The sequence below is a fragment of the Euprymna scolopes genome, chromosome 26, assembly GCF_053919585.1.
Source record: "Euprymna scolopes isolate OS-2025 chromosome 26, ASM5391958v1, whole genome shotgun sequence".
Lineage (NCBI taxonomy): Eukaryota > Metazoa > Mollusca > Cephalopoda > Sepiida > Sepiolidae > Euprymna > Euprymna scolopes.
Genome location: NC_136507.1, coordinates 52,930,078 through 52,954,773, shown reverse-complemented (window position 1 = coordinate 52,954,773; position 24,696 = coordinate 52,930,078). Strand labels below are relative to the sequence as shown.

Below are 24,696 nucleotides of genomic sequence, written 5' to 3'. Positions count from 1 at the left end.
CATTTGATCTAACATAATGGATGAAATAGATGGTTCAGTTTGAAAATTCCAGAATGTTACAAAGTACAATGAAAGGCATTTGAACAATGCCAAAAAATATAATGGTTGAAACATTGTGAAATAAACTCATCTCATAAATATGGTCAAAATAGAAAAGTTAATATGAAAATACAAAATCAAAAATATATTCGTAAGTGATTTTATATTTTTAGATTTTATTTAATTTGGTAAAATTGTTGAAAGAACTGTAAACTTACATAGCTAAAAACAAATTTTCTAAGAAGAAACTAATGAAAAGAAATCAGACATATATGACACACTTCCCATGCTTCTAGAAAGAAAATAAATACATTTTTTTTCCCAATTCTTTGGAATACTATATCTGTAGCTCTAATAATATTCTGAAGAATTAGAAAAAAAATTCAGTAAAAAATATATATATTTTTTTAAATGAGATAGGGGGGAAAAGAAATGTGTCGTATATATTCGTTGAACTAATCAATTAATATTGCTTATAAAAATAAATTACCTGTTGGCGGTCCATACATGCCTGCACGATATTAACAGAAGAATTAAAAATTATTTCATAGGAAAAGAAAGATTTGAAGCATAAAATGTAAATAATTGAACAGTTAAAAAACAAAAAAAAAAAAACAACAAAAACAAACAAAACAAACAAAAACATTTTTATATTAAGTAAAATAAAATTCATACGAGTATCTTGGTATTTCCAACTATCTTTTAATTGCAGTATTCTTTGACCTTCTTCAGATGTATGTCAATCAGTAATCATCTGTAAATCTGGAATCAAACCTTCTTTTTTTCCAGATAATTACACCAAGAAGAAGGCTGGAGAATACAGTGTCTGAACCATTATGATTGCAATAAGAAACAAGAATACTCACATTTCTGAATTTTTGAGAAGAGGATTGATTATTCATATTATAATATTATTCAGACTACGGTTCTTATTTTGAGTGTTTCGGTCAATGTAACTTTCAACCTTCTTCAGGTGTATCTTGTCATACTCTAGAATCTTTATGTCAAACTCGGGAATCTTGCCCGAATTTTGAATGGAAACCTTTATTTAATCTACAGGAGTAGCATGCTCTTGTTTTGTTAGCCATGACTGAGTAGAAGTATTAAGTAATTTGCGATTGTATATTGAGTGTCACACACATTGAGAATTGAACCTTCAACCTCAAGGAAATTTGAACTTGTACAACTGATTTTTATCAAGTACTTTATCCACTATGCCATGGTTCAGCACTTAATATACAATTGCAAATTACTTAGTTCTTCTACTCAGTTATGGCTGACAGAAGAAGAGTATGCTACCCCTATGGATTAAATAAAAAGTTCCATTCGAAATTTTGTGCAAATTTCCAAGTTTGACAAAAAGATTTCTGAGTTCAACAAGATACATCTGAAGAAGGTTGGACGTTATGTCGACCAAAATGTGAAAATAACACTCAAGATGAGAACAGTAGTCTGAAGAATCCAAGTAATACAAATGAGAATACTCGTTCAGTTTTTGTAAATACCTTCGATGCCAAAGTCTTCATAAAGGAAAAAAAAAAGAAAGAAAAAAAAAGGACAACATTATTATAAACATGGCGTTAGCTAGTGAGATACACTCGTCATCTCTTGAGGTTCATTTCTACAAATAACTAATCATTCAAAGTTAATGTTGATTCTGACAATTGTTCTACGATAAACCTCTATGAGTAAATTACCCTCCCTCCATATAAACCTTTTTTGTTTTTGTTTTTTAATCTGAAAACGTAGAGGTTTGGTTTTACTAATATGTCTGACAAATTAAGGCATGATAAATTTATGACAAAACACAACAACAGGTCCTGCTGATTTTTTACTCACCTGGGATTAAGGCAAACAAAAAGCAACCAATTTTAATTCAAATAGTTTGGCATGCTGCTTTTTTCTTTTCTTTTTTTTTTTTTTTTTTGATAAAAATCATTGCAAAAAGTTTTTTTTCACACTGACAGGCTGAGATTTAGGGACAAATAATTTGTTGATATGTTTACTTTTTACTGTCATTTTTTTTGGTAAATATTTTACAATTTTAATAAATTATTTTTTTCTTTTTATTTGAAAGATTCTTATGTTTTGACTCATTTTTTTAAAAAATTATTCCCTCTAAGTTTCAAAAAAAAAACTGTTTATTGTTTTATAAAAAGTTTTAGTGGATAAAAAGCAAGTACAATTTGTTTTGTTTTGATTTGTTGTGCCTAAATATCACACAAATAGGAAATCAGCAGGAGCAGTTGTCATGTTTGTTGTACATTTGTCGTGGCTTAATTTGTTGTACATAAACAGTAAAACCAGTAAACGTGGTGGTTAATTGATAGCAATTCAAAGAAAAGTGACTTAATGAATAAAAGGATCTTGATTTTAAGGATAGGTTGGAATCTTTAGGTTTAACTACTTTGCTAGACAGAAGGAGGAGGCGACTTAAATGAAACCTTAAAAATAATTAATAGGATTTCTTCCTCTTGGGAGTTCATTGTCAAAGTGAATGGATATTGGTTTTTAGGCTTTCACCACCCTCCAGGGGTTGGGAGGGCAAGATGTGGTTCATAAATTGATGTAAAAATTAAACCAGATCCCAGAATAAATAATGGAGTTGTCTGTTGTTCTTTTTACTTCTATTATTCCAACAACAAGAAGAAAAAGAGAAAAGAACATCTTTACAACTGCTACTGCCACCACTGCATAAAGACATCATCATCCAATGAGGCAACTACTTGCATATTAACAAGAAAGACTAATCTGTTTGTTATTGATGAAGACAATGATGGGCAATAGTGGGATCAAAGAATTTCCCATACAATATTACACCATGAGGTTAAATTTAGATGTTTTTTTAATGTGGAGGATATCTCCCCAAATGGGTTACTCAGGATGGGACACAAATAAAAATGGCCCCAGTCAAGGATGATCTCCCATCATTTAATCTAACAGATTTCATTTTTTAAAACCTTAAATAAAAGTTCACAATATAGTAAATTTTTTCTATAAAATAAGATGTGGCACAAGGCCAAAATATTGGTCAGCTGTTGTCCTCTTAGTTTATTCTCTAAACTAATTTCAGTCACCAAAATACATTCACTCTATAGATAAAACATACTTAACATCATCCCTAATAGAATAGATAGTGCATTCTCATTCCAGCCTGGAGACTATCCAGTCTTATAAAGTCATTGGAAGTTTTGACTCTTCCAACCTGAACAGCGAATGTAAAGATGAAATTAAAATCTTGTTTAAAAAAAAAGAATTATCCTTGATAAAATACATTTCAAAGAATGTAAATAATCTATATTAATAAAATTGTGACAACTTCACATATGTGTACAATTTTAAAAATTAATGTAACTTTGATAATTACACATTTTCTTTATCCACTATTAATTAAATATTTATTGAAATAAAAAAATGCAACAGTGTAAAATAAATCAATTTTAGAACCTATGTAAAAGATAATCTAGTTATGTAATTAAAATCCATCGGAATGCATTTCGGTTTCTTATTTAAAAGAAAATTACCCCCTCCACTCTTTGCTCACGCATCAGATGAATAGCATATATCCCTCCCCTCTTCTGCATTCATTTGTTACATAAACGCTCACTCACTTTCTCTATAAATCTGCTTGGAAATATTTTAATTGAGCTGCAAGCACCTCTCCCCTCCCCCCACTTTGCTAGTTCAATCTTTCTAGACAAAAAAACTATCATTTCTTGGTTTTAGTTGTAATTTTCTAGTAATTTTGTTCAATTAACTAATTAAGGACCAAATGATATCATAATATTTAAATTTAACAGTCAAAATGTTATTTTAAAATTTGGTAAAACAAAAACAAAATAGCATACTTAAAAAAAAAATCAAATGTATTTATGAAACTTTAAGACATCGTCGATTACAAAACCGATTCTATTTACATAACATATTCTTCATAGAATAATTTTTTGTACAAAAATATGTAAATATTTTCGTACAAAAAATTAAGAGAATAATTAAGAAAAAAGAAGGCAAAGAACAAAACAAAACTAAATGAACAAAGATTCTTTGGCAATGCTGGATCAGGACAGCTAGAAAGAATATTGTAAACATATGTACAACTTTTTTTCTTTTTTCAATTCTTATTAGTTATATTTTTATTCTACTTCAGATAAAATCAGCACAAGAATAAAAAGCAATTAACGAATATCAAACACTAACTGGTCCTTCTTTACAGTCACATGACCATCAAAAACGTGCCTTTTTTTTCTTTCTTTTTTTTTTTGTGAAAAGTTTCATTTTTGGTGTCAGCATAAACTGTTAGAATCTCTGTGATTAAATTTTCCACAACGTATAAGTTTTTTCTATGTATTACTTATAACATGTGAACCAACATGGCTGAAACTTATCATGTTATTTCTATTTAATAATCTAAATGAATAAACATGAAAGATGGATCTATTTCTCACACTCACAAGTATAAATGTGGATGTGCCACAAGGGTCAATCCTTGCACCTTTATTATTCCTGATATTCATAAATGACCTCCCTGATAAAATTTTCTCTGAGATAGGGGTATTTGCTGATGACACCACGCTCTATAACAGACACAAGCATAAAACTAATGAACACATATCTAAGTAAATTGCTAAAACTCTAGAGGAAGACCTCCTGTCTGTAATGGAATAGGGTCGTAACTCGTTGGTAACGTTCAATGCTACCAAGACTAAGCTTATTTCCTTTAATAATTACAAGAAACCTCAACCACTGATTGCCATGGCTAATGATAAGCACATTACCTGAAAATATTTCCCTCAGGTTCCTAGGATTAACATTCACAGGCAACATGAATTGAAACAAATACATTGAGGTAATTATCAAAGCTGATGCGAGAAAAGTGGTCTCTCTCTCTACCTTGCTAAAAGGCTACTCACACTTGAGAGTATCCTGTATCTCTACAAGGCCACGGTTTGTTCATACATGGAGTATTGTTGCCACATCTAGGCTGGTGCATCTGCCACTAGTCTCTCACTCCTAGACAGGGTTCAAAAAAAGGTCATCAACCTAACAGGTCCTAAACTATCAACTAAACTCCATCCTCTGTTGCATCACCGAACTATGGCATCCTTATGTTTTACAAGATTTCAATGGCAAGTGCTCCGACAAACTCAAAGCACTAGTACCTCCTTGATGACAAAACCTTTGACAAAACTGACAAGCAGCAAAATCCTAAACCTTCATTGTAGAGATCCCTAGATGCCATGAAACTTTCTACTGGTATAGTTTTTCCTCTCAGGCTGCTGAACTTTGGAACTCCCTCCCAGGCCCCTGCTTGCCTGACTGTACTAAACATATAGAAATTCAAGTGTAATGTAAACAGACATCTTGCTGCCCAACTCCCTAAATAGTATCCCTGCAAATCTAGCTCCAAATAGTAGCCTCTCATGACTAAGTGGCTTTGTGCCTTGTTTGGGGTAAAATAACAGTAAAAAAAAAAACGAAAAAGAAATTTTCAAGGAATGATATGAACCCATATATCCTCCAGCAATGGATTAATCTCAAGCCTTAATTATGCATCTAGACTAGGAATTGAAAAACTCTGCAACAACACCAGTCTCACTCCATCAATTATAATTGAGTAGAAGATTAATTTATGTTATTCTTAGTTATTATCACCTAGATTAAGGATCGAACCTGTAACTCTCAGACAACTTTCACACAACAGATTATCAATTGGTAGCACGATAACAAGTTACCTTCATGGATTAGAAAAGAGTTCAGTCTGAAAGTTCGAAAAAATGCACCTGAAAAAGGCTAGAGGTTACATTGGTCGAAATATTGTGAATATAGTAACCAAGATTAGAATTGTAGTCTAAATAATTCAAATTCACCTAAAAAACCAAAAAAGAACCCAACTTTTGAACTATACAAACTACTTCTCTGTTATTGACCATTAAAGTACTGACATACCAAAAATTAAACTATTTATAAATAAAGATTTTTTTAATATATTTTGTATTTATTTTTATTTATTTTCTGTTTTTGGTCATTGTGAAGAAGCACCAACTACCAAGCATGCCAAACTCTGGATCCTCTGAGGGTCATGTAGATCAATTTATGTTCTCACAAGGGCCATATATTTTAATTATTACAGAATATTTTTTCTACTCAGAAACATGACGATACATTTTTTTTCTATCATTGCTTTCGAAAATACACTAAAATTTAATTAAGTTTCTTTAAAGTTTATAAACATTTTCATCAAACTTTCTCACAGCTGAATTCACTTTTTTTTCTTTGTTTGAAATTGATAAAGTGTAATCATTATCATTTATAATTGCAAAAAAACGTTCAGAATAAAAAGTGCATGAACCGTATTATTTGGATTCTTCAGACTACTGTTCTCATTTTCAGTGTCATTTGTACAACATTTTGGTCAATGTAACCTCCGACCTTCTTCAGGTGTATCTTGTCAAACTTGAGAATGCTTCTATCGAACTCGGGAATTTGGACAGAATTTAGAATGGAACCCTGTATTTAGAATACTCTTATTTCGTCAGCCAGAACTGGATAGAGGTCCTAAATAATTCTCAATTATATTTTTCGGTCGCCCACACTGAGAATTGAACCTTCAACCTTCAGGAGAAGGTCACTTTTACAACTGATTACTTAGGACCTCTATCCAGTCATGGCCGATAGAACAAGAGCATGCTACCCCTGTGAAGTAAATAAAGTGTTCCATTCGAAATTCCTTCCAAACTCCTGAGTTTAACAGAAACATTTCTGAGTTCGACAAAATACATCTGAAGAAGGCTGGAGGTTACATTGACTGAAACATTATGAAAATGACACTCAAGATGAGAAGAGTTGTCCAAAGTATCCAAATTATACAAATAACTAATCCTCATCTCAAAAATTCAGAACTGTAAGTGAATGATGAACATTTATCGAGTTTTAATTATAAAAATGCAACTTTGGCTGGTAAATAATAAAATATAAACATTTTATATGTGCTTTCAAAGGGCCGCATGTTTGACATGCTTAAACTAAACAATAGAACATTTAACAGATACCAAAAACTACACAAAATAACATAAAAACAAAAATAATTGTGTAATTAGCAGTATTAAAAAATAAAAGTAGTTGACTAATCGAGAAATTATGTGCTGATACAAATAGTACAAAACATAACGGTAGGTTGAGTGCTTGGATGATCTGGTTACTAAAGGAGTGGCAGTTGAACTAATAAATGTACACTGGTGTAACTACACAGGTTCTTTTATTGGTAATACAAAGAGAATCGTAAGATTGTAAAGTATTACCTGGAGGCGGTCCATACATGCCTAAAGAATATGTAGGCAGGGAAAGAAAGTGAAGTAAATTAATTGGAATTCATCAACAAATTAGACAGAAAAACACAAAACAATCATTTCATAATATTAGAGATGTGTGTAATTTACAAATTAGACTCACAGGACTACTCAGCATTCTCCAGAAATTATATCAAAATTTAGGGTTTGCTTTACTGTATACATAGATTCGAAAAAGTTGTCACAAAACAAATATATAACAAATAAATGTTATCAAATGCAAGATAAGTTACTTTTCTAACTAACTGGATATGCTTTTAGTGTTTATATTTAATGTAACATGTTTATTCAGCTCGAAAAACATAGTGTTTACCGATGTATAGGAAAATTCAAAATGGTGGGCGACTCTCTCTCGGAGACGGTAAGTTTGGGAAAAGGAGTTATAAATAATAAAAAAAAAACAAACAATCAAAATGCTGTTAAAAACCCGCCGAATATATGTCAGCCTATTTCACGGTAACACATATTGAGTGAGTTTCTAACAGTATTTTGTCTGTTTTTTTATTTATAACTAATTTTCCCAAACTTACCGCCTCAAAAACAGAGCCGGCTGCCATTTTAAATTTTCCAATACATCAGTAAACACTGTATGTTTTTCGAGCTGAATAAACATATTACATTAAATATAAACATTAAAACATATCCAGTAAGTTAGAAAAGTAACTTATCTTGCCTTTGATAATATTTATTTGTTATGTATTTGTTTTGTGACAACTTTTTCGAATCTATGTGTACAGTAAAACAAACCCAAAATTTACACTGATTATGTATAATTTCAATAGGATTAGTAAAGCACGTTTGTCACATGTTATCACTGTGTTAGGAGAAAGGATTACAAGAGAACACATGCGACTATGATGTCATACACATGGAAGAAGAGATGTTCTTTTACTGTTGCAAAATCATAGACCAAACATGAAAATGAATTTTTCTGATAAACCACACCACCCATTACATGGTCGGTTGGAATATAGAGAGACATAAGAGACAAGAGACGTGAAGCCTCTGACATTTGAAAGGAAAACAATTTTGCCTTCAGTGGGATGAAGAAGAACATCAGTGGAAAGAGATAAAGTTGAAGGAAACAGTTCATGTGTTAAGATGCACCAATTTGCTCAGCAAGCTAAGTATAGCGATGAAGATAATATGGGAGTCATTAATAATCATCATCATCTTTGATTTAACATTAATTCTACACATTGGTATGCGTTAGACGGCTCTAGGGAATTCATTTCTAAACATCTATTTCTGGTCAGGTCTTTCTTTTTATTCCTCTTTCAAACTCATTTATAAATGGATTTAAGAGATTAAAAAAGAAAAAAAATTAATTGGTTTATAAGTTTCAAGAGTTTACTCTAACTCATATCCAATGACTCGGACATATTTTTTGCAGGTTATCTTGAGCTTCTGAGTTCAACCCTGAATAAAGGCAGCAAAATGAATTAAGTTGACTGCAAGAATTTCACAAAATCTGGAAAATAAAATACAAAAGGTGTACCCCCTAATAAAGGGTTAAGTTTAAAATTTCATGACGATTCCTAAGTTCAACACCAAGAACATGCAGAAAACCAGAGAACAAAACAGCGAAAGCATTGTGTCAATGGGTTAAAAAATCAGTCTATAAATCCCAAACAATGGAAATTCCTTTTCCCCAAAATACAGATGAAACATTTTTTAGTTTAATAAATAATTGAAATAAACTGAAATCATTTGGAAAGTTCAAAACATTTAGAGAATTAATTCCTGAAGGTAGTTTGTCAAATATTCACTCCAACAAAAATCCCAATAGTTACATCCAAGGAAGCAATATTTTTTGTATTATTTCTAGATTAATGGTGCGCCTGAAAAACAATATTTATCTTTGGTTTCAGCATACAAATGGTCTATAATAATCAACTTTGACCTGTAAATTTTAATTTTAGTCAGAAGATATTTTCTATCAGTCAATTTCAAGACTTCAGAATTACTTTCAAATTCCTACAACCACAAAGAAATTAACAACTGCACCATTTTTTCATCTAATATATAAAGTAAAATTAGCTACTTTTTCAATTTTTTGGTCATTGATAGTTTTCTTCATACGAAATTAATATTTGATTCTGGTTCATCAGATTTCGAAGGTGGACTATTTTAGTATGTTTTAAAAAAAATAAAATTTAATTCAATATCTTTCTAGAAAATACTTTGATTGGGGTCCAAATTATTTTCATATGTAAACCATCTTAAATAAGGATATGTAACTCTGTATTCATAAATATAGAGTTACTTCCCTTTGTTGAGAACAAAAATATATGAATAAATAAATAAATAAACATTATTTTTAAAAAAACGAACTGCAAATGAAACCACTAGAAGGAACAAAAAGAAATATATCTGACAAGTTTTGAAAAATCAAAACTGATTTTGAGACCTTTAAAATGGCATTATGAAAGTAATTTCTGACAAGAATTGAAGTTTATAAGCCAAAGTCGAATATTATGGTTCATTTGTGCTTCTAAACCAACGATAATGAGTATTTTTCAGAGGAGACACTGATCTAGCAAAGAACCCAATGCTTAACAACATCTTCCCTCCACATTTGATGGATGTTAATGCTGCATATTGAAAGTGATAATGCCAGCAGATATAACGGCTTGTGCATCTTGAGGAAATGTCAAAAACAAAGTTCAAGTATGTCACAATCAAATGAAGCATCCATTAATCGACAAAGATTATTTGTGTGAAATTGATATGAAATCAGTTTGTATGGAAAAATTAAAATGAAATCACAAAACAAAAAGACATCTATTATCCTTCGACTTAACACCAGCCCAATAAGCTCTTCCCTCCTCCTCCTTAGACATTCTAAACCTTCTTAACTGTGGAAGTGTAACAGGTCCCAGGTTAACTTGGAGCTGATGAAAGTCCAGAAGTCAACATCAGAATCCATCATATTTTGGTTGTCTCTTCCTCTGCATGTTGCAAACAAGTACATGTCAAGTATGAAACAGCACATTCATTAAATGATAATAACAATGTTGTTTTGCCACATGTTCAACCGCCATTTCTTTGTGTGATCTAGGTCAAACCTTCCCTGACTTCGTATGTAACAGCAATCTTGAAGATATAATAAATAGTAACAAAGAAGACTTCGTGTAGACCAGACAATCCTAAGGTATAATCTTCATAAGCTCTGTGCAAAGTCTGATTCGCTTAACAAAATAACAACACCAACCCAACAAAACCTACTCAAATTAATTGTGATAATTTATGCACCAATATTCCCAGGGAAAGTGTGAATCCATAATTTTCCCCCCAACTAATAGTAAAAACAGCAATGCATGTTTAATTAATCGTATGCACAGTTGATATGCCATAAACGGAAAGCCAAACCATAATCAGCTTAATATAAAGCAAAATTATTGTACACATGCAACATTTCTCTCTCTCATATATAATAGTTACATGTTCCATTGTCATTTGAACAAGTAAAAAATAATTATAATTTGAAAATTTGGTGCTTTATTAACAGTAACCAGATTTTAAAAAAAAAACAAAAAAAAAAAACGCTTCTACAGAATTTGAACTGAACACACTTTGCAAAACTAAAACTTAGGTTAGGGTTATTTTAGCATTACGTTAAAGAAAATGGTTTGGTTCAAATTCTGTAGAAGTACTAGAAGGGGAGTAAAGAGTTATATGTCTGAATAGATTTTGCTTTTTTGTTCTGTGGAAAATTTCTTTTTCATATAAAAATTTTGATATTTTTTTGATCTTACTTAAACACATTATAGAAATAATTTTACTAGATCTGTATATAATTTGTAGCAGGATTGTCTCAGTGATGTTATTGACTTTGTATCATAACAAATTTTGGGTTTTCTAACATCATAGCTATTCACCCAAGTGATCCTAGCAGAATAATACCCATACAGGCACATGATCCTGGAGCAAACACCTACCAAGACTACAAAACAAACCCTATTCAGCTGGGTCTCATGTTTTAATCATTTAAAATGTATTAAAAAATATGGTATTTTCATAGAATATGTTATAAACATCCTCCTAGTAAACAATCCCTATCTATAGCATCAGTTATTATTGTACCAGTAAAACACCTCATCATGTCACATCTATAGCATCAACCATAAATTTCAGATTGATGTGGATTATTATGCCGATAATTATTTCTTAAAAACCTTTAAAAAAAAAAAAAAAAAAAAAAATCGATCCTTCAGTCAAAAAAAATAAAGACATGGATTAGTAACAGCTATTAAACCCGCGCTCAATCCTGGTATTAATGAAGCTGCGAATAAAAGAAAGGTTTGGTTTAGACAACTAACCTGGTTGGCCCATGGGAGGTGGAGGTCCATAACCTGGAAGAGAATTTCAAATAAAAACACATTAAAATACAATGACGTCACACAAAATACTAAGTCTACTTGATTTTTCAACTGGTCTTCTGCAAAATATCCTGTTTACTTGCAAATTTTGTAAATTTCGAGGAGGGGATCAAATTATATAATTATGTAGCAAATAGAACTTGCTTCTATAAATTGAAAGATATTTATTTTTAATTCTTTTTAATAATTTGAAAATTGTGTGTTCAGTTGATAGAGGAATACGATTTTTTTTCTAAATTATTAAATAGTTAACAAATGTTGGATGATGGTGAAATGGAAAATACAAACTCCATTAAACTTACATAGCAAGATTATATATATAGCAATTAAGCTACACAGAATATTCCGCGTTTCATCCATACTAGGATTCGTCAGACTTATGCAAAGAGTTGTGGTTGTCTCGCGTTCTTATATACGCACCTTCTTTTGAGTTTTTAGTTACCTGATCAGATTCCTAGTTTCCACTGCTCCCTTCCTAATCAGCCAATGGGCAGGCACTTACAGGATAAAGGCCCAGATGACCTTGGGTTCACCCCTTCCTTTGTATGTGCCTTTTTAGTGGGAAGCGTAGATATCTAATGATTTGACCTATTTTAAACCTAGGTGTAATTCTTTCTTTTTTTTACATAGGCATCACCACATTATCAAGGCCAAGAGGCCACTCAAGGATAAGGGTTAAAGAGTGTACAGTAGAAATTGGACAATATAGTAATCATTAGTAATGAAAATTTGGTAAATTTGATAACTTATATGGAACGGCTCATCAAGAACTTATTTACGTTAGACTTGAACACAACCATATTGTAGTCAGCCGGAAAGCAGGAAAACGGAAGACAATTCCACAGGCGTGCAGTTCTAAGGAAGAAACTTTGCTCATGGAATCTACGTTTAGGTTTAGGCATAGATAAAGAGAGGGGGAATTATTGATAGTGTTTACAGCTAGACGAGTGTTTCTTGTGAAAGTTTGGCGAGGGGGGACCATAGATTGAAGCTCAGTCGAACACTTTCCATGAAAATAACGATACATCAGAGACAAACTCGCAACATCTCTTCTGTGAGATGGAGGTTGCAGGGAAGAGAAAAGGACATCTCCTACGAGGCTACGAAGTCTATTTTGAACTCTATCAAGGCAGGACAAGTCCTTTCTAGCAGCTCCTGCCCAGATGTGGCAACAGTATTCTATCCTTGGACGTACCTGGCTCTTATATAGATAGAGAATAGCATCAGCAGTGAGATATCTACTGGATCGATAGAAAGATCCCACCATTTTGCCAGCCGCCTTGGCAACAGATTTGATGTACGTGTTCCATTTAAGATCAGGAGTAATGGTCAAGCCAAGAAGCTTGTCAAAACTTGAGGCCTCCTGAAGACGAGAGCCATTCATTTCAATTGATGCCAGATGTGGATTAGAATGTTGATGATGTAAAGAGAGAAGCTTGGTTTTAGATGCATTAAAAGTAACCAGTCACTCCTTACCCCATTGTACTACGTGCTCAAGATCAGAGGAGAGAGAATTGGAGAGAACTTGGTCGTTTACTGTCTTAGATGTGCTACCATAAATGGTAGTGTCGTCAGCATAGATGTCTACAAATGATGTAAGGATGTGATTTGGAAGATCATTAATGTAGATCAGGAAAAGAGTTGGGCCCAGGATGGACCCCTGAGGGACACCGGCATTAATACTGTGAGCTTCTGATTTTTGCCCCTCAACTACTACTCTTATGAACCTATCGGAAAGAAATGATTTAATAATTGAGAAGACATTTCCAGCTATACCATAGCTAGAGATCTTATGAAGTAAACCTTTATGCCATACCCTATCAAAGGCCTTATTTATGTCAAGAGCAATTGCCCTAGAAAGGTTGCCTCCGTCGAGAGATTTGCTAATCCTATGAGATATAACTGTAAGCACATCTGCTGTAGATCTAGCAGAACGGAAACCATATTGAGTGTCACTAAGGTTATTTTTGTTGAGATGGTTGATTACTTCTGTATTTAACACAAAATATGTGTGTGTGTGTGTTTTATTATTATGTTAGTTTATATATATATATATATATATATATATGTATGATAATCTATATATACGTATGTTTATTTTATTTATTTATTTCCTATTGTTATTGTTAATTTTAAAATTATTTTGTATCGCTATCCTAGAGTAAAGGTTATCCTGTGTACACAGTTGTTCGTTATTTCTCTCCTACAGTTTAATAGAGGTTGGAGTTCTTTAAAGTATAGGATAGCAAATTTTTCATGAAGGCATAATCTACATGGATCGTCTAGATCTCTACATGTGTTTGCTTGTCTTACTATTTTCCATTCAACTACCGGCGAATGTCTTTGAGTTCCCAGTATTTGTTTGCTAGTGTTGTTTTCATTCGGTGTTTTTTTTTATTTTTGAACATACTTTTGTGGTCATAATATCAGGTTTTGAAATCTAAGGAAGTCATACCTATGTAATATTTCTTGTTATTCAGGTTTTCTTTCACAAATACTGTGGCCTGGTAAACTATGCTTTTGGTTAGACATTTATTTTGAAGTGGGCAAAGTATGCGAAATCTATCTTGTTTATTATTAGTATTTTTATTTTTACTATGGTTGTTGTCCAGAGTTGGTTTATTATTATTATTATTATTATTTCTATGAGTTACATATGTGTTGTGTTATTTTTATTTTTGTCGTGATGTCCATGTTTTTTATTGTTTATTTTGTTATTGTTTACATTGCTTTTATTTAATATTTTGTTATTATGTGCTTTAATTATCACCTCTAAATTTTCGCAGCAGCTGTATGATAACTTTAGGGTATTTTTATTCAAAATTTTGTGTAAGTTTTAAGTTATAAATTTATTATATTTTTTACTAGAATATCTTGTCCTTTTCTTTTCCAGTTTTAACAACTAGTCTTTTACTTTTCCATGTTTAAGCTTAACCATATTACTTTTCATGATCGCATTTTTCTATTGTAATCCATGATTTTTCCAGGCTTCCAATAAATTAACTTGTTCTTTGTTTAATTTCAGTCTTATTTTTTTGCCCCTATAGACACATATGTAATAACAATGTACGACAATGTACGCCTGCTTTCAATAAAATTCCCAATTATCTCTCTTTCATCTTTTAATTCTCTCTATTTCACTTGTTACTTCTCTTTTCAAATTAGTAGCAATAGTAGTCACTGAAGCAACGTGGTTGCTATGGAAACCAGTCATAAAAAACGTTGCTCGCCTCCTTACATATTTTTATGATTTTGAACACCAGAAGATTCATCATAACTTTTGTTTTATTGAACGAAAATTGAAATTTTTTGTACAATATAGCTGAGAAGGTGATCTATAAAGTGTAATAATTGTTTGAAATTTGGTCGAAAAATGAGTGAGCGGTGAAGCTTTAAAGCAGTTCTAAATGACTAAAACTATCACTTACCCATATGTGTTTGAATGATAATCTCCATTGTTGAACTCCATAGATCAGATGTTTTAATCTTTATACTTATAATTAATTGAAAAATAGAGTTAAAAAAAAAAAGGTGTTTTTATGAGATTTGATGTAAACGTCTACCTAATAAACAATTGTTATCTAGTATTATAAGTTAATATTGCACCAGTAAAACTCACTGCGTAACATCTTTAGTATCATCCTCTCTCCTCTAAAAAACTTGAGACTAATATCAATAATTAACTTTATAATTATTTCTTTAAACGTTTATAAGAAAAAAAAATGCTGATTCTCCAGTCATAAAAGACCATAAGTCACTCATGAGACTGCATACTCTGTCTGACAACATTTCAAAATGTCAAACTTAATGAAACTTCTCAAAATTCAAGGCCATGATAATAAAATGCAAGGTTTCATTGGCTACAATATGATCCAAATAGTGAACTTCTACTTTTCTTGTGACCATCGACTTTGAGCAAGATACCCTAAAATTACACCAGTTCTAAGTTAGACCATAGCTGCTACTTTGACCAAATTTGGTGATTGTTGGTCAAGCGATGTGGACAATAGGCTGTATACCAACAAACAAATTTGACTGAATTATACATTTGTTAAAAATTTGAAAAAAAAAAAAAAATTGAATACATCATCTCTTTGATGGAAGTAAAAATAAAAATAAAGATTAAGTAACATTTATGGCATCTACTTTCTTTCACTTGATATTTATGAAGCTGCAATAAATGAAGGGTTAGAGTTAGGGTTAGGGTTAGGCAACTAACCTGGGTGGCCCACAGGAGGCGGAGGTCCATAACCTGAAAAAGAATTTCAAATAAAAATGTGTTAAAATACAATGACAATGGAATATAAAGTCAAGTTAAAACTTATGAGAGTGGAGGGTGATTAGAGACTCTGCTCAAAGTATAGGGAAAAGCAGAGGAATAATAACCGAGAAAAAATTCCTAAACTATTAATAATTTTTGTATTAAAAAAAATTCCTAGACTATTAATAATTTTTGTATTAAAAAAAATTCCTAGACTATTAATAATTTTTGTATTAAAAAAAATTCCTAGACTATTAATAATTTTTGTATTAAAAAAAATTCCTAGACTATTAATAATTTTTGTATTAAAAAAAATTCCTAGACTATTAATAATTTTTGTATTAAAAAAAATTCCTAGACTATTAATAATTTTTGTATTAAAAAAAATTCCTAAACTATTAATAATTTTTGTATTAAAAAAAATTCCTAGACTATTAATAATTTTTGTATTAAAAAAAATTCCTAGACTATTAATAATTTTTGTATTAAAAAAAATTCCTAGACTATTAATAATTATCATATTAAAAAAAATTCCTAGACTATTAATAATTATCATATTAAAAAAAATTCCTAAACTATTAATAATTATCATATTAAAAACATAGTTAGAAAATGATACAGCTTATGCATTTTCCGAAAGTATGTGATTGGCCAAATAGATCTCAGTTTTTCTGCATTCAATGATGTATTACTCAATAAATGGCCATTATAGTGGTCATTACATCATATTTGATTTAACATCCATTTTACTTTAATTGACTTTCAAACTAAACTATCTCTGGTCGGGTCCTTATCTATCTCTCTTTCTCTCAAGTGCTTGGTTATCACTTCCAATATGTTCTTTGTCCTTTCTCTGTAAACAGACTCTGCTACTTCAACTGTTCTATATCTACTAGTTCAGGAATTCTTATCTATTCTTTCAATATGACCAAACCAGTGAAATGCTCAAATTTTTCCATACTGTTCTAGCTAAGTTTAAAAAAAAGGCAACTTGTATTCAATGAATTTTATACAATAAATAATGTACAAAATTAAATATTGTGCAAATAAAGCCACTAGTATATAAGACGCTTAGTTGAAAATAACAGAGTCAACTTTATGAACTGGGGATTACACCCCAGACTCTTAATGGGATCCATTGCACTCTCACCAAAGTATAAAAGCAGTTAATGACATCACTTTTCTATAGATAAGGCATGGGCACTATATATATATATATATATATATACAGAGAGAGAGAGAGAGAGAGTTACTACTATTGACCAAATCTCATTTTGGTTTATTATAATTTTGGACCAATAAGAAACATTCCAGCGTAAATACAAAATTCGTTCCTTGAAACTGGAGACCTGTTAAGCCATAACCACATTTTTACAAATTATAAGCCTTCTTGTCTAAATATTGAATTCACAACTGGAAGGTAAGCAGCTTTTGGATCATGCCCATATAAACAGTGAGGGCAGCAGGCCAAATCAGTCAGTAAGTCACTTCAGGAAAAAGAAAAACATCTTCAATTCAACATCAGCAGGTGTCTTTGACAAGACAACATTTAGCCTCATGGCACAAATTACCTGCCAACAATAACAACTTTTTATTTTTTATCTTTACTGCATTCTGAATTTTACATTCTGTCAATTTTAATTTCTAAACTAAGCATAATCTTCACTATCGAACATCGAGTGTTTATTATCCAATCAAGCCTGTATGTACAAAGTGACGTCATAGTATGGACAAGCGAGAATTGTTTTTCAAAATGAAGACATAAATGGATGGTAAATGTTTAATACTACTAAGATAAAATTCCTTTTCTTTTGAGAGCTATAAGAAACCTTCCCAACCATCAATTGCCATGGTTATTAGCACCCTACCTGAGAGTTCATTTAAATTCCTTGAGTTCAGATAATATGAAGATACTGCCAAGGCTGCTGAAAAGAAAGTGGGCTCCTTCTACCATACCAGAAAACTTTTCACACCTGCCATTATCCTATATCTCTACAAAGTCACCATTGGCTTAAGCATGGAGTATTGTTGCCACAAAAAAAGGGTTCAACAAAAAAAACTCTTATCAAACAGGTCCGACAGTGGCTACCAAGCTCCAACCACCTCTCCCATCACTACAATGCTGTATCCTTGTGCTCGTTGGAATGTGTCTTGATAAACTTGCTGCACTTGTGCTCCATCGATGTAAATACTCCTTACTGATCCATCAGTCAGCAAAATCGCACCCCTTAACTGTAGAGGTATCCAAATGCGTGAAGGTTTTCTATTCTAATAGCTTCTTTCTTTGAACTGCTAACCTTTGGAATCTGCCCTTGCCTTGTTTATCAACAAGATAAATCTGACTGTACTGACATGCAAAAATTTAGATGCAATGTGAACAAACATCTCACTGCACAACTCCTCACTCAGGATGCCTCTGTAGATATGGCCTCTAATTCACATCAAAGTAAAATATTTAAAGAAAAACAATTTTTTGCCAACTAGAAAGTATTCTAAAAATTACGTCAGGTCAATGTCATAAAGTTTTATTCAAAATTTAACCCCCACACACATACACCACAAAAAGTCTTTTTTAGTTGTAGCAAATAAAACTAGATCAGGGTACTACTTGTCCCAACTTTTATTGGATGGTGAACAGGATCAACAAAAAGCTAAAGGTTGACCAGCCATTGACTGACTTAAACTTCAATGAATTAACAGATCAAACGCTCCCTGTCTTCAACAAAGAGAACTTTTAATAAACTGGTTATTTCTTATTTTCTTTTTATTTCAAGAAGGTCTCAGAAATCAAAGGTCCCCTTTCTAGGGGGAACACTTGACTTCTATATGAGATACATAGATATCCGAGTGTTCAATAAAGATTACTTTCTACCTATCAAAGGTTGAATTAGTAAAGAAACAAAGGACACTAATTTTCCTCTCCTTAATTGGCCAATTAATTATGTTATAGTTTATGTTTGTGTTATAGTTTTAGTTTGTGGCCTTTTTGAATTGTGCTGGCTTCTAAGACAAGAATTCATCTAGCTGGTGGAGAATCCAACTAAGTGGTGTTAATTAAGGTAACATCATTAGAAAAAGGAGTACCATTCTCTGTATGAGCCAGTGTAAAACCGTATTACCAAAATGTAGAGCAAACTTACAAAGAAAACCCGGCTAGAACTGAGCAACAGATTAATCGCTAAACTAAAGACTAAAGAGACGAAATACATCAGTTTGTATTGAGTACAAAATGTCACTTCTAAATCAGCAAAAACGATTTATTTGCATAACTGATCACAGCTCACTTCATTGTCCTTGATATCTGTCTATACCTGTTTTCCACTACAGACACAGCACTCAAGTTGTTGGGGCTTTGACTGGCATATTTTAATGGCCAGAAATTTAGCATCACATTGTTGTATTTCAACAAACAATTGGTTTTGATTTCAAGTTTTACTTATTTTTTTTATTTTTTTTTTTTTACACGGTGGTCACCACTTATCAAGGCCTGGAAGCCACTCAGGGATAAGGGTTATTGCAAGTACAGTACGTTAGTGTGGAGATTTAATGAAGTGTTTACTTAAGGGGGTGGTTCACTAGGAATTTGTTAACGTTGGACTTGAAGACATCCAGGTTGTAGTCAGGTGGGAAACAGGCACACGGAACAGAGTTCCACAGGCATGCAGTTCTAAGAAAGAAGCTTTGTCCATGGAATCTACGTTTTGATTTAGGCACAGATAAAGAGTGGGGGAAATTTTTCACAGTGGATTCAGCTAGACGGGTGTTTTTTGTGAAAGATTGGCGAGGGGGAACCAGAGATTGGAGTTCAGACGAAACATTACAAGTGTCACTATTTTGTTTGTTATGCAAGAACTTGTGGCATATTGGATAAAGTACTTGGTAAAATTTGTAAATTACACTCTTTTGGAGGATGAACATTCAATCCTCAACACAGGTGACACTCACAATTTAAAATTAAGAAAAAGATACCAAGTTTGTATGTGTGGGAGGAACAGGAAGTCATTCTTTGATAAAACCAAAGTTATTTAACTCGCCTACCCACAGCATGAATTGTTTGAAGTTTTAGCCTTCATTGTAAAATTAATATTTTCAGTTTTCAGAAAGAATTTTCATAAGAGAAAAAAATCAGTGTTTTCTTATTTAAAAATAAGAAAGTAAAAAAGCTGAGAACTAACATCTATGAGAGGCTCTAGTGATTTAAGTGTGTTTTGTTTTTATTTAAAGAAAGCAGAATTCTACTAAAAAGTGGTAGAATCACCTTCCTATTTGTCTTTTTGTGTAATGTTTTGTTGAGAATCAGAACTGTAAAAAGACTTTCTGTAGATGAAGTATAAAAGTATTATATAGAACACTGCGGGGGAATGCCAAGCAATCTGAACGATTATTATTTTAATCGTGTTTGATGTTTAGAAAATATGTATCAAGACGATAGATATTTTTAGAGTAAAAATATTATGGTAGAAATGTATCAGGAATCTTAATGTAGGAATGTGAAAACAAACAAGAATTAGAACATATACAATGGAGATGATTTTAGTGATGGTATCACGTGATCTTAATGTTATGTCAGTTAATGACGTAATGAGATTGGTAATACATATGAGAGTTTAGAGCTTGGAAAGAGACTGGAAAAGTCGGACAAGTTAACACAAAAGATATCGTCTCCACGTTTTGGAAGTTGGGAGAAACAGGACTTTAGCATCATGTAGAAAATTACGTTTTGCAGCTCCAATGGAATGTCAAGAATAAAGTTATATGAAATATATCATCTATTTGGTTTCCTTTGGATGGAGATGAACTTGAATAATGAGAAGAGACGAAGACACAACAGAGATAGGTATGTTCTTTGCCTGTGTTGATGAACTGTTTTATTATACGTGAAACACCCACACATACATACAACAATAGAAGAATATTTTAACCACTAGATGTCACACATTGTATATATCACAACGTTAAATCGACATCAGTTATATAAACCTTGTTTATATAACTGCCTGACCATATAACAAAAACATCTTAACAACTTTAGTCTAGGAAAGCGTCCTCAGGCTCACAATATCTCAAGAAGAGACAAGACTACAGCTGTAACCCTCCCTTCCTACTGTCTCAAAAGCACCATGAATTCAATGAAAGATACTGAATAAGCTGAGAGCAGGAATGGAGTGATCAAAAGCTGCTATGCTACAGAACTGACTCAACCATTTGCGAGAATGTATAGAAGAGAATGATACGATGCATCACTACAATCAAACAAATGCAGAGTGTAATGATAATGCAAAAGACTGACACAAGTGTGAAACTGTTGTAGAATGGCATGTTTCAAACATAAGCAATAAAGAATGTGGACTTTACTTATTTCTAACAACAAAGTTTTAGCTTGAATGTAAATAAATCCTTATATATTCACTTCAAATTATACGCTTTAAAGACATGTAACGAGGAATTGGTTTATTAAAATAAAGTGTAGTTAGTAAATATAACAGGTCTCTATTCTATTGGAATTGGTAATGTATCGGCTTTGTTATCGGCATAGTAATTGGTAAGAATATAAAAGAGTTTTTCCTTTTGGTTGATGCTGCCAGAGAATGTCACTTGTTTGCAATTATAGTGTGTTTGAAACAGCACCAGCACTTCAAAGTTTAAGCCTTCCTTACCACGGTATGAGCGATAGCAAAGTGGTAGAGTCAGAGTTATACAGCTAACAGAACTGGTGAAATTACACAAGTCAGCATAAAAATCGATTGCCCTCTGGTCAACTCTACCTCTGCCGCAAGTAAAAATATCAAATCCATAGAGTAAAGATAACAATATTGCTTCTGTGCAATCACTCTTTCTTTGCGTGTTCTGGGTTAATTCTCCCACAACTTTGTATGCAACTGCTGGCTTTTGCAGGATTATTACTCTGCTACATTGTGAAAAAAAAAAAAAAAAATGCTTTTAATTACGACATTGAAAAACCCTTCAAAATATATCTGTGATTTGGATCAAGATGTTGCATAAAGATTCAGTAATGGAGGTGCCATGATTAAGTGGATAATGACATGAACTGGTAATCTGGATGACTCAAGTTGGAATCCACTTGACTCCATAGCACCATTTTCACTGACTGATGTTGGCAACCTTCACATGGTCCCTTCTCTAAGTATCATATTCTTGAACGAATGTCAATAACAGAATCAAGTTGAAAAAAAAAAGTTGTATCATATTGATTCATATGAATTTACATGTCAAAAAATCTTCCATAATGAGCACACAAACACAAGATAAACCTCAATTCCCCTTGCCAGTGTAATACGGTAACGACTTATTTACTTGCCTCGTCACATGAACAAAGTACGATAAAAGATTAGGTTTTAATATGAAGAAAATATAGCTACCAAAACAGATGCACACTAGATTAACACAAAAATTAAAATTTCCATAGTCTTAGAGAATTTATTCTCCATCAAACAAGAACAAAACAGACACTACACTTTAATCCTACCTCAAAGGGTAGATAAACATTTATTTTTAGCCTTAAAAAACCAAATGATTTAATGTATATAATGAAAAACTGAAACCAAAAAGTGTAATACTGTGATGTCAAACATGATGTGACCTAACTTATTTCTTTTTAATATGGAAGTCTGTAATGTTCTTCACATGGTTATGCATGGCATTGCTTTTTATGGTTATGTGTCATGTAGTTATTACCTTCGTTTAGGTGATTCACTTATAACTTGTCAAGATACCAGAAAATAGTTTCTCCAGCAGTTTAGAACAAAATGGAGATTCGAACAGAAATGATTGCACATTACTTTTTATTGATGTCCTTCATTTTCATTGTGTACAGTGAACTCCTTGCTGAAGCCCCATTGGGGGAAACAAAACAAAGGAATCTTTACTACTCTGTGGCAATGTTTACATTTATGTTGTTTCCCTAATAGTCCATCGCATTTATCACAACCAGTTCTTTTACACATTCCTTTCTAAGAAAACTGCTTATTTTAAAAATTTACTAATCGATTTTCATAAATCACAAACTGCCAAAACAAACTCAGCCTTGAATTCCAAAAGCAACCATAAGTTACATTCCAATATCAAACGTATATTTCTATAGTCCACTTTCATAATGACGGTAACTTATACCCATTACTAGTTATCACATTACTACTACTACTACTACTACTACTACTACTACTACATCTCATTTCCCATGGATAATTTTGTTATAGAATGAACGGGGTTTTTTGTTTTTTTTATCAAATAAAAGAAAGAGTGAAAGGAAAGTAAGCAAAATAAATTAAAAAATTAAAAGTGAAAAATGCAGAAAGCAACTAACCTGGTGGAGGAGGCCCATAACCTGCAACAAAGTAAAATAAAATGAAAACAACAAAAAAAGCAAAAATAAAATGCAGGATGTTTCATAAGTTTCAGACTTTCATTTTCTTCTGATTTTAAATAATTGAAAAAAAAATTTCTTTTCATAATTTTCTATCCAATTTTTTGTGTAATGTCTAAAATAAAAAATGGCTCAGTTTCTGAGGAAACCTGACTCTTAATCTCCATCTGTTATTATGATTGATGATGCTAAAGTCTGAGATAAATCCCATTTTTCCCCATTTAAAATTAAAATATATGATTCTTGTTAAAAAAAAAAAAAGGTACCAGTAAAATAGTACAGTCACAAATAAATTAACAGAAAAACTTTTTGATATACTTACATATAAGCAGAAAGTAGGTATCTACACCAAAAATTAGGGAAAATTATTAAGTAGAATTTTAATCTCCTATATAATAAAATGACTGCAGAAATTCCTCTCTAGACAAAAGTATCGTAGGTTTTCAACAACAGATGCCACATAAAAATTCAATGCATCTAGTCTAATAGCCAATGTCTTATGTAGCTTTTGTACACCATTTTAGACACATTGTCATGATAATAAAATATTATATTGCATCTGACGAGCTACACCATCACAACATCTTTAGAGGAAGAAGTCCCTACTTTTCTCTCTATTTACTCCTAACACTGTTACCAGTTGTCACCAGAATCAATTCTACATTTTCCGCAGATACTGTGATTACACCAATTGTAATTGGTTCATACACACACAGACAAAATAATCTTTCCAATTTTTGATTCATAAATAATAACGACTCCCTTACCAAAGTCCATCTATTCTGAATAGCTGAGCACTGAAAATTCTCATATTCCAGAATTCGATTCTTATAAATAAACAGTTACTAAAATTAAAACATGGCGTCACTGAGAGGCAGGTTTTTTCACACAGCCTCAAGTTCATTACATGCTTAGATTATTACAGTCGTGTGTGTGTGCACAATACAAATAACTAATACTTACTTTAACCAAACTGAGCCACAGCAATGTGTGGTCAAGTACAGCTATTTAAATATAAAATATTAACATTCGAACAGCAGTCATTGAAAAAAAAAAACTAAAATAAAAATAGGCTAAAATTATTTTTATTTTTCATTAAATAAATCGTAGATGTTAATAAAAATGGTGCTCATGCACTTATGTTACCATGCTATTTTTTAAATCATATTTAAAAGTTATTATAGTCGTGCATGTGTGTGTGTGTGTGTGTGTGTGTGTGTGTGTGTGTGTGTGTGTGTGTGTGTGTGCATACAATACAAATCACTAATACTTGCTTTAACCAAA

General features: G+C 31.9%; 1 protein-coding gene across 22 annotated transcripts in view; it reads right to left on the bottom strand.

Moving 5' to 3' along the window:
• The window catches only part of LOC145248052 (lipopolysaccharide-induced tumor necrosis factor-alpha factor homolog), a 202,466-nt gene that overhangs the window by 32,394 nt on the left and 145,376 nt on the right, over nt 1-24,696 (bottom strand). For 3 of the 22 annotated variants that reach the window (XR_013863318.1, XM_080109787.1, XM_080109791.1), the window contains exons 4-8: nt 23,353-23,373; nt 15,987-16,019; nt 11,708-11,740; nt 7,338-7,358; nt 530-550 (exon numbers count right to left, since the gene is read on the bottom strand). Coding sequence is in view for 21 of the 22 variants with exons in the window: in XM_080109787.1 (XP_079965913.1) it covers nt 530-550; nt 7,338-7,358; nt 11,708-11,740; nt 15,987-16,019; nt 23,353-23,373 (129 nt within the window). In the remaining variant the exon portion in view is untranslated. The remainder of the gene's footprint in view (nt 1-529; nt 551-7,337; nt 7,359-11,707; nt 11,741-15,986; nt 16,020-23,352; nt 23,374-24,696) is intronic. The other 19 variants (XM_080109795.1, XM_080109788.1, XM_080109789.1 and 16 more) reach the window with 12 other exon arrangements.